The sequence below is a fragment of the Fusarium pseudograminearum genome, chromosome 4 (genome assembly GCF_000303195.2).
Source record: "Fusarium pseudograminearum CS3096 chromosome 4, whole genome shotgun sequence".
Taxonomy (NCBI): Eukaryota; Fungi; Ascomycota; class Sordariomycetes; order Hypocreales; family Nectriaceae; genus Fusarium; species Fusarium pseudograminearum.
Window position 1 is genome coordinate 224,195 of NC_031954.1, and position 11,579 is coordinate 235,773.

Genomic DNA, 11,579 nt, shown 5'->3' on the forward strand with positions numbered 1-11,579 from the left:
GCCAGGACAAGTTGAGAGGATTTGGTTCTGTCTATGAACTGTGTTACATCTGGAAACAATTAGGTAGAAGAAGTGCGAGTGTAGTCATGGATGGTTCGCCATGTTCCAATATTCATAGTCTCACAAGAAGTGTGCAAAGCAGCCGCAATAAAGTAACCCGAATTTGACATAGCAGAGTGACTAATCATGGGGCTTATGGTGACTTACCACTGCGATTGATGAAATCCAACGGGAATTTCAAGGTAATAAGTAAGAGAATATAATTGATGTACTGTCAGTTGGTTACCTGCAAGAAGCTATCTGCACCGCCAATCAGGAAGATTAATACAATACGTACGTCCCAACCTCCGCTATCCATTTCGTATTTGTTTCTCTTGGCACATAGGGACGTGGGGGCCAAAAGCTTCCTATTATGGTATTACAGGCCGCTGGGACGGAACAAGGCGACTCTCAAGCAAACACTCATCTATAAGGTGATATTTAATTCGCTGACACCAAGCCCAAAGTCAGGGACCAGTCCAATTGAACTGCCATCCATAACATGGATAAAATATTCATGTTCCCACCTTAGACTGTATCTTGATTTTCTTCTATTTTGACGTCATTGCAGCCACCAGTGATGTGGCATAATAATTTAAATCATTCGTACCCCTCGTATAGCCACTTGATCTTTTAATCACCATGTTCTCTTCTTCACCTCTCTGCGCAGGCTTTCGATCAGAATTGTACCAGTAACTCGATGTCTTACTTGCATCGTTTGGCATTTCAGGTCTGTCCTACTTCAGGATCATTCTAACAATGAAGATGAATGAGCGCTACCTCTTAATTTTATTTTCCCAACACGCTCTTGCTCAAGTTTGCTACTTCTTCGGCGATAAAACAAAGACCTTCCAGACGAGTCCTGGTTACAAGCCATGTAGCTCCAAGATCACGACTTACTCGACCTGCTGCGATTTCGGGAATGGCGACAAATGTCTGGAAAATGGCTTGTGTTTACAGTCCGATACTAACGAGACTGGAGTTATGTACCGCGGTGGCTGCACCAATAAGAATTGGAACAATTGCCCTGACATTTGTCTGAGAGGTAGGTAAGCTTTCGCAAAGAATGTTACATGACATTCCGCTGACCGTCGGCAGTTAATACAGGGGGTGCAGAGCCACTCAGACAGTGCTCGTCCAAGGACTATTGTTGTTGGAGTGACTCAAGAGGATCAAACTGTTGTAACCTCGAAGGGCGACAATTCTCAGTCACAGACGGTCCGCATGTAAGCCGTCGCAAGACCCCTGTTGCAGCGATAGCTGGCGGTGTTGTTGCAGGAGTAGTTGTTATTATTGGTCTACTAGGTCTCTGTTGGTGGCGGTTTCGTCGCAGGAGAGCACCGGTGAACGGGAAGGCCAACATTAATAACAATGAATGCGAGAAGAGGGATAAAAGTACTACAACGTTCAACCCTGCACTCGCAGAAGTCGACGCCGGTCCTGGAAGTGTGCTTGTGGAGTCAAATGCGAGGGTCATTCAGCGAAAGACAGTTCATGAGCTACCGGCATAGATCTTACTGTCGCCTTGTCCTACTATAGATATGAGAATATGGATACCCCTAGTTTCAAGGCTACTCTCTTTTATGTGTAGAGTAGAGCGATCGTGGAGTTAGGTGCCTACGGGCAAGGTGGTACAAAATTACAGCCACGAGTTCTAAGTTATTGTCGGAATATTTTTATCTATATTTGTCCTTTCTCGCGAGTCAGAATGTAGCTTTAGATACTGATTGAATTGTTTCCACTGAATCCAATGCGTTCTATTTGTGGATGGAGTTTAATATATCATTTACGTCTTTATTAACAATAAGACAATTTGTATTTTCTTAGGGTATAGTTATACACTGGCAAAATTAGCTTTAAATGCTAGGTTAAGGATTACTGCCAGGGATATTCCTAAGCTATCTCATATGGCTTGATTTGTCTCACTGATCTTTAGCTACTATTTAATATTTCTAGTAACTACACCTCTGTTAACGGGCTGTTTCCTACTGTAACATAGGTATTTCTTTCACTAATTGCGTTCTATTTACCTAAGACAGATAACTGCGCTAAGGTTTATTTAACCTTGAGTAAGATGATTATGAAATCAATCTAACCTTTTATCGCCCTAACAGTCAGTACTTGACAATGGCTCATGGCCTTCAATACGTCCAGCGTGTGTTACCAGTCCCTGGTAGTCTTGAGGCTTTCGTGATGCATACTGGCCAATTTCACAGTGTCTTGTGATTTCCAAGGTCTAAAATCAATATAGATCTCTCATGTGGCAGTTGTTAGTTATACAGGCTAGGACTCAAAGAGTATTTTATTCTTACAATAGTAGCATTCTATTCGGCAATCTACTTCTCCTGCATGCACCTATCCCTGTCGCTGACACCATGCCTAAACGCAGAGACCGACAAAAGTAGGGCCTGGCGTTTTGCCAATTGCGTCCTATTTTACATATTGACTATTCTATATTCTGATTGGAGTTATCGAAAGAGAAGAATTGAATGAAATGTTCACGAAATAAATACGAATTTAATACCACAAAGGCATGATGTCACCACATATGGGTTTCCTCTGAAGTTTATTACATTTTCTATTGATTGTTTTAGCGGCTTGGATAGAACACAGCAGATAAATGTTGTCTTAAAGTAGATTGAGATCTAGGATTCACCTTGCTTACAATAGCGTTGTTGTATGTCTTCCCCGGGACGCATAGAATGAACACTCAGATATAAAGAAGCCAATCATGATATCTATCCCGTTTTTCTTAGGACGCCTGCATCGTTATCATGCGGGTAGGTTAAGATACATTTAAAAGAAGTATGAGTTATGCACCTGTGCTTAAACAGAGAAACCAGTACTCTCTCCATTTCAGAGGATATTAACCCTATATATTTCTTCGGAATCAGTTCATAATGGAATTTGCGCTATCACTTCATGTTAGTAAAATCGATAAACTGCTCGTCAGTACTGCCTCAATACGTCTCTCATGACCCATCCTTTATATAAACTACACCACCAATATAACCCTTATCAATATAGAAAGGCATAATATCACATTATATACTACTTACCAGTCAATTGTGGCGTTACAAGTTGATGATGTACATCACGGAGAGTTAGACTACGCGACGAACGATGGTCCCCAGTCATTATGTAGCTGTAGAGTACCCTTCGAATCCATGTCACTAAAGTACCTCGTCGGGTTGACGCGACGGTAGCGCTTGTCATGTTCGACAAGATGAAACAAATACATTACGGCTTGTACTATTTGGTGATGACTCACAAATTCTGAACTATGATATCGACCTTTCCACTTCGTTTTATAGCTTCAATTCACAGAAATTGGATCTCAAAGAACTACTCGACTCTGATGCAATACTAAATTCCTATGAGACACACATATTCCGCAGTACACTTCTTCTTTCTTTCTTCAACTCAATTCAACAGATTGCTATTAATATTAAGCCTCTCTGCCAGTCAACTTGTACTTGCCTTAAGTTTCACTATAGCACAAGAGCTCACAAGCGATAAACGCTTTGGGGATGGAACAATGGTATTGAGATGAAATCGGACCTGCAGTCTCAAATTAGATCTGTTTATTGAATGACATCTCCATCATGCATTAGGACATATATGGGTAACGAACTTCGCTGTTTGCAGCCTGTTACGGCAATCAAACTTCCTCCAAGACTCAAAGGGAATCGTCAGTCAAGTAAGTCATTGCCAGAGCTGGCGCAATGAGGCTGATCTTCCATTGACCCTGCGATTGGTCTCGACAATTCATGGAACAATCAAGTGTTAGGCCTGACTGCATTAGAACAACGAGTTGGATGGGACTCTTATCCACTAGGTGCCTTGAAGGGCACTTTCGCCAACATATTGATTCATGCCACCCAAGCGCAAAGCTCAATCAAAGCAGGCCTATCACATCAGTCCTTCATCTGTTCACCTGTTTGTTAACAGATGCGGTTTTCATCTCTGAAGAGAGCGTTCGTCAATCCATGAACTGCTTGCCATACTGTTCTCTAACTATTAGGGCCTCAATAACAGCAAAATCATCTCAAGAGGAGTGTAGTGTCGCACATCGAAAAGAGACAAGGTTTGACACGGGAACCTACTTCAAGCTCTCAAGTACACGTTGAGTCTGAACCTGACTGAGGTCGTCTCGGCATGACCCTCAACATGGCATGTATCGGATATCCACTTTAGCGATAAAGAAGTTAAAGGTTTCTTTTACAAACCTCGTAAATTTGTAGGTAATTGAACGACAGTAGTTTCACACTATGGTAATTTATTAGATCTTACCTTATTGATCACTCCTCTGTGTTATCCAAGTTAGGTACCTGGCAGAGAAATGGTCTGTCCCGATTCAAGTATGCTTGACGTTACCTTGCCTCTACCTCTCTTTACCAACGTGCCACTGTCTTTCAATATCGTGGAATTGTATGGCATATACCTGCATCCTATAAACGTCCTCCAATATTGTCGTATTTGTGCTGCGGAACCTCAAAAATGAGCTTCCCAATATTTACTCTAAGCAGCTTGATTTAAATTGCTGAAGAGATTTCTGAGTTGACGTATATTAAGCAGACTTCCAACGGGGGTATGGTATCTGCCCCCAACATTATTGACCAGTCACTCCTGTCTCACGCCTTGGTTCTTTTCGAGGCTATGGCAGACATTAATGATGAAGCACGAGACGCTCATGCAGTGGCTATCACAAAAGTAATACATTGACGCAATTTGCTATGTCCTTTGAGTTAACCGACAACCAGGACGCAACGTTTCGTCAACTTGCGAGTTACTGTAACGTTATTATGATGTTATTAACTTAGTGTATGAATCTGGTCTTTGCCACTATATGGCAATAGTAAAGTAGATAAATACACAAGCCGTTACGATAGCTTCAGCTCATTTGTACAGCATTAATAGTGCACAAAAATTGACATTGGATGTTCCTAGCAGAAGTGACTAGATGAAAGTCGAAGCAGATTTCGATCACTTTGCATCAAATTCGACGAGACTGATTTAGTTCATCAAAAAGGTCTGAGACAATAGCCCTTCCTAAGCAACCCTAGCGGAGAAATTACGAAGCTGGATCTCATTATACCTGGAATTACATAACATCAGCCTCTGCAAGATGCGACGCATATCGTTGCTCCTATGTCATGTCTACTTGCATCTCACTCATGATTGCGCTCTATCCAATATGGTACGCTTGGCCATTCTAACAGGTAATAAAGTCTTACAGTAAGCATGTTGGGTTCAATGGTGTTCGGACCCGTAGACTGACTGCAAAACAATCAAGTTCTGTAAAATGAATGTGTTCCCGCATTGGGAATCACTTACAGTAATTGACCTAACCTCCAAGGCATTGAGACATAATTGGACTCTGAAAAAGACCGTTCAGACTTACATGCCCAACACCACTGCTTGTCGATGGATGCGCCACCATGAGATAAACAAAGCCTACTAAAATTTAAGACCGACTATTTATTATTTTACCATTGCGATTGAGTATAGCTCGAGTGAGTAGTATGTGTACATAAATGACGGATGTAAGTATCTCAACATGGCCCTAAGTAAGTATGGAAGAAAGAACCAATGTGGACTCTACAAACTTGAATATTTTAAAAATATCCTTCAGAGGGAATATGATAAGCGAGTCATCCTGGAAATAATCCAAGCCATGTTATTGTAACAGACTCCAACAACTAATATCCAGGCTGAATGGACTCTGTTACAGCTGTGCAGTGGGGCGAACGGAATAATACCTCGATTTAAAGCGATGTTGAAATCTCAAATACGCAATGGGTACTAACTCGGAACATAACTGGCCTGACTGCTGCCGCGCTGTGATCCATTCGCACAGATTGTACACGACGTGCTCTCAAATAGATAACAAAGCCCATCCGTCAATTGACCAAGTGTCTCTTTAAACAAAGTACCCGAATGTTTCTCTGAGGTCTGCATAGAGTTAATCCTTTTGGACCCCCTTGATCCCGGGAGAGGTGAGTTCCAACGCAGTCATCTAATGTTGCACTGGCGTTGCTGTGTACAGTGATGGAATAGCTCGACGGGGTATAACTGTGGAAGTGTTGGGGAATGTCGACTAGACGCTGGATTAACTCGATGCCAAATCTGGTATGGTCGGTGCACTTCCATCTAATGTTCATGTACCTTGGTCATGAAAGTAAGTATTGGTTTGACACAACAATTCAACCAAGTTGTATGAGACATAGAAACGATCGCATTGATCCCTGACCGCATCAGTGTCTAAGTCCGGCATGTAATCGAGGCTGGTTTCATTTTGATGATTCAATTCTATGGAGCTTCCAAATAATCTCGAAAACACGATCTCTCTTGTTCTGAAGAAAGCGCCCCAACCCTGAATCCTTGGAAGTGAAAATCAACTATTCCAACTCTACCATAAGTTCAAATTGCTATTCCCGAAGGTAACAGAACCAATGGCTTATATATAAGACTTTTCAAAGTCTGCGCACAGTAGAAAGAAGTATTCATGATCAATCAACCTCGTTTAATAGACTGTCACATGACATACAATCCCAAAGTGAACAAGTCCATAGACGGAGCGGACACTTGCAGTCTTGAACCGACTACGGATAATTCAATTTGGCAGGATCATCTTTCCTCGTGGGCCCCAGAGAATTAGAAATCCATATTTGATAGTTCCGGTTAACTCACTTCCGGCTTGGATACACTGCGCCTACAAGGTCTGGGTTTTAATTCGGCATACCTGTGATGCAATGTCTTATCTTAGCCATACCAGTGATCAACCTCTACTAGCCCCTATCATATGTAGTGGTAATCCCCATGGAAACGGTGGACCAAGATGACAGCATGTACTTATACCATTTCTGTACTAGCTTGTCTATCGGAATATGCGAAACTCGAGAGACATTAATGAGCGGTCTTCACATAGAGTTGGAAGATATTTTCCGGTCCCTGCTAATTGACATAGTTTCGCAGGATCGGCGAGCGCAGGTTATCTATCGATGTCCTTGGAGAGGGTCGATTTTCTATGCAGGTCAATTATTCTGCGACATTTGATGAATGGACCAGTCGTGTTTTGAACTTCCACAGAGTCGTCCACTTCCACAGTTGCAGCATTCGCTTTAGCCACGATGTTGAACTCTGACCTGTGGATTACCTCTGATTCACCTGCCTCAATCACCATATGTTCCATTTGGATGTATTGGACACACTCTTCTGTGACCTCGCCTTTATCAAAATGTATAATATCCGCTATAGTACGTTCTCTTAAAGCACTGACCCTCTCTGATTCAAAACTGACGAGGTTTTTCCCATCGTTGTGGAGCTAAGCAGCATTCTTTTGAATTCAGATATGTCATGTCAAGAAACTTATCTGATGATTGACCGACTTGCGACACCGCTAGGACACAAGATCCAGTGTTGTAAATGAATTCCTTTGTTAAAGAATGGGACTCCCAGTCAGTGTTATCAATTTCGATTATGCAAAGACAGTTGAATCAAACGTTTTGCATGGATGGACTACGAGTAAATCGCAACACCTTTTCAAATCTATTTACCCTTAAGAGGCCATCATTGTATTTCAAAAGGAATGACCAACAGTTGCAGTCACTACCAATGCAGCATTCGCATCTGACAAACCAAATCACGTTGAAGGCATTCCTCTTCCGCTTCTCTGCAAAATTCATCTAGTTGTTGCGCTTTTGTCGTTTAACAAATGTTCCACTGGTAGGCGTGGCGCGATTGGTTGCCAGACCAATCTACGAATAAAATGTCTGTTGACAAAGCGGCAATATCTCACATGGATGACATCAGTGTTGATCGGCAGATTGGCGGGGTACCGCGCCCGGTAACCGATGGATGTAACGACAAGATTGTGGGGAACCCTAGCATGACCCATACCAGCATCGGAGTCCGGATACTGCGACCCATAGCACCCACTCAGATTAATTACCGACACGTTACCCGTTTACCGTATATATCCACGAAATTGATTGCAGTTAGCTGGCAGCTAATGTACATCTAATGCATGGCAGCTGACTTCGTCAATATGGTCTCTCCTGTATCAGTATCTGGTCTTGATGATAAAGGGAAGAGATATTATTCCTATTTATTTTCCTTCTTGAGGAGAAATCAGCTTCCATTAAGACTACAACATATCACAGCATATGAACTACTTGTCTTCTTATATATCAGCCTCATTTCTCCCTTCCTCCTCTCCCATGGTATGAACCCTTCCTTTCTTTGACATGACCATCAATATACCAACAGTAACAACTCAACCATCAAATCACAATAATATTCCAAACGTGTATTGACTCCGAACTCTAAAGTCAAACTCGATTATCAACTCGTTTCCTGCATGTACTTCTTGTTCCTTCTCATCAACCGGTACGCCAACGTCTATACCAGCCACGCTTTCCTGCGTTCTCTTGTCACTCTAGTGCATTATTCACTTCAACATGCCTTTCATTCCTGATTACCAATCCGTTCTACACCTATTCCGTCCTCTAGCAATAAGGCACAGCTAATAACCATATCTGACTTCCAAAGCGCACCACAAACAGTAACAGAAGGCAAAGACCATTCATCACGAAAAGAGAAAAATACTGAACATCAAACAAGTCAATTTTTAGGGCTCTGGCGATCAAATAAGTATCTTGTCACCGATAATACAACAATGGGAGGTTAGCTTCTTCCAGACACTATAGTTAGGTCTAACCTTCCTATGCAGGCCGTCTACAGCCGAGAGGAACTTTGTCTGAGCAAGGGTGTATAGCATGCCCGAAAAAAGTATTTCTTGCTCCTCCATCCACAGTGTCAGCTCTTCAAAGAGACGATTTCTCTCCACCTCGTCTTCCTGATCATACTTGTCATTCATCTCTTCACCCAGCTCTCCATTTGCAGCCTCCTCACACAGAAGCAGAAGTCAGATCCTCTAGCTGAAGGGTACTAGTCGTAAGTAACTTGACATCCTTAGGCATAGCATGGACTTGCTACCATCATCTGGAATGGGGACCCTTGGTATGATACATTTGGGTATTTGATTCATATGGATTTTCATTGCTGAGACATTTGAAGTGAATTGAGAAGGGTCGGAATTCAATTTAGAGATATATAAAATAAAACAGAATGTTTTGGTTACAAAACCCTCCTGTTGCTGCGCATGCATGTGGTACGGTGTTGATTTTGAGCTTTTTGTGCTGCATTTGTCTTGGTTCTATTGGCTGACTGGTGAATGATGACTCATATTCTGCAAACATAAAGCCACATTCCACTGCCCACACCAAACTTCGACTTTTCTCCATCCTTCGTTCATCAACGCACAGTCTCTCTCTCAGCGTTCGCCCTCCATGTCTACTGGACTACGGATCACGGATCTCCCTGCAGAGATACGACAACAAATCTTTTGCGAATACTTCGCAATCACAGGCGGTTACGTCTACAATGGCCAGTCAGATAAGCTCAGAACGATTGAAAACACCCCGATCGACCTCTCTCTCATCTACACATGCCGCTCGATTGCCAATGACTGCAAGCACCTCCCTCTTGCTGTCAATACGATTCAATTCTCAACTCTCTATCGTGAGGACTGGCGCAGTTTAGCTGGATGCTTCAATCTTGTAGCTACATATTATTATGTTCTGCAGCAAGACATCGTGCTACATCTTGCTCATCTCATCACCCCAGAGATGCACATGCAATTGGAGAAGAAGTTTCCCAACTTCCGTTCCAAGCTTGAAATTGAACGAGCCTTTCACTTTCGCGTCTGGGACACTGGCGATGATAACACATCCCAAGTCCGTTTCCGACCTGCTGCATGCCAGTTTGTCGATGAATTCTTCGAGTGGAATATTGACTGCATTCTACCAAACCAACGATATGAGTACGATGGCTATGGTCTTGTACATAATCGTGTTAGGCACAGCGCAACCTCGACCAGGGACAACTACCGCAGGGTCCCGGGCCTGGTGGACCGTGACTTCCGGCGATGGGACAAGTACTCTGGGGAAATTCGCCAGTGTTTGACTCATTGCCTACAACTCATCGCAGAGGAGTACCCAGAAGAATTTGGCGATCACGTTTTCACGTGCTTACCACATTGGAGAGGCAAATACCCTGCACATGACTTTTTGGGTCTCCGATTCGAAACCTGGGCTATCCCTTCACGGTCTCAGGTTGCAAGCGCTATGGATCGTCTTGGAATCCCTGATTTTGCATGGAAGCTTTCTGAGACTTGGATTTACGAAGAGAATCCCCTCAGCCTTGGCCCACCAGAATTCGATGACGAAGATCCTCCATTCGATTTCGAGTTTCGTACACGCGAGAAGATCAGATTCTCTGCCGCTTCATCTGCCATTCGATTCATTGGTCTGCTTTCAACCACTCAAAGGACGTCAATCCGCACAATAGTTCTCCTTGAGGACTCTGCGTCTGTGAACGATATGTCACTCCACGGTTACGGGTTGGTGCCATTTTTGAAAGAAAACCCTGCGCTTCAGATACAACGCCGTATCAATATCATCAATACCCTCCACGCTGTTTGTCACGTTGCTACCGCCGTATGGGAGGTATTGTACGACACTATGAATTGGAGTCTCCATGACGAAACCCTCATACCCAATTTATCCCGCTGGCTTTTAAACGCTGCCGGTGCGTCTAATGAAGGTATTCCTGTTGGGTCGTTGACTTTGCTACTCGAAACGGATGACAACCCCAAAGTTGGCACAGACATCTTTCAGCAAAGAGTCCACTATTGCATTGCGAGGGATCAGGCCTGGCCCAAGTGTTTGGAAGAGGGCCTATTGCAACCTCTTACAGGTAGCCAGGTGGAAGTATTGCGGGGCAGGTTCACTTTGGATGATGATTTCAAGAATGCCATTGTGCAGTTAGTGAACCAATCATCAACCGTCTTCCGATGTGACTTCGACCCGGGGGTACCTCAGGGTTGCGAGGCTTTCGTGAATGCCGCCAAGGCCATCATTCCGGGTGATATTTGGGAGTATTGGAGCTCAACGGAGTGGCTTAACAACTATATCAATTTAGCTAGAACAGAGGAGGATAAGGACGCGACACTTCGACAGTATGATATTCAGACAAGCCAAGAATGCATCCTGTCATGGGTATCTATCGGGGCTCTATGGGAAACCCAAGACGATCGGTAGCAGTTTTTTGTTTACCTTTGTCTTTTTCTAGTCTAGCTGTCTTTAACTAGATAAACTCACTATGCACTGTATCGCAAGACTGCTCAGAAGCATCGTGTACATGATATTTCGCAGTGCACCAAGACGACCTTTACAGAATGGCGTTCTACCTAGATATACAAGAATCTTAATCTTGTGCCAATCCTGCCCGCCTTTCTCTATTACAGGGGTGTCAGTTCGTTAAAGGCTAATGCCAGACTCGATTTGTCCTTACATGGACAAAACTTACAATACGTAGCCCAGCTATTGACGCTGCGTCTGGTTCGTTCTTAGCGAGACTGATTAAAGTCTTTAATCGTCAGTTGGAAGAAAAAAACAATCAATGTGAAACAGATT

At 43.2% G+C, this 11,579-nt stretch overlaps 3 protein-coding genes across 3 annotated transcripts; 2 read left to right on the top strand and 1 right to left on the bottom strand.

The window, feature by feature from the left end:
- Positions 1-798: 798 nt before the first annotated feature.
- Positions 799-1,386, top strand: FPSE_10126 (uncharacterized protein; the record flags this gene model as incomplete). Its single annotated transcript, XM_009263243.1, has 3 exons — positions 799-1,084; positions 1,138-1,265; positions 1,345-1,386. The coding sequence occupies 3 exons, from the start codon at positions 799-801 to the stop codon at positions 1,384-1,386; spliced, it is 456 nt and encodes a 151-aa protein (XP_009261518.1).
- A 989-nt stretch (positions 1,387-2,375) lies between these two features.
- FPSE_10127 (uncharacterized protein) lies at positions 2,376-2,574 on the bottom strand (the record flags this gene model as incomplete). Its single annotated transcript, XM_009263244.1, has 2 exons — positions 2,376-2,469; positions 2,564-2,574. The coding sequence occupies 2 exons, from the start codon at positions 2,572-2,574 to the stop codon at positions 2,376-2,378; spliced, it is 105 nt and encodes a 34-aa protein (XP_009261519.1).
- A 6,818-nt stretch (positions 2,575-9,392) lies between these two features.
- FPSE_10128 (uncharacterized protein) lies at positions 9,393-11,204 on the top strand (the record flags this gene model as incomplete). Its single annotated transcript, XM_009263245.1, has 1 exon — positions 9,393-11,204. One exon carries the CDS (start codon positions 9,393-9,395, stop codon positions 11,202-11,204), a length of 1,812 nt encoding a protein of 603 aa, XP_009261520.1.
- Between the last annotated feature and the right edge of the window lie 375 nt (positions 11,205-11,579).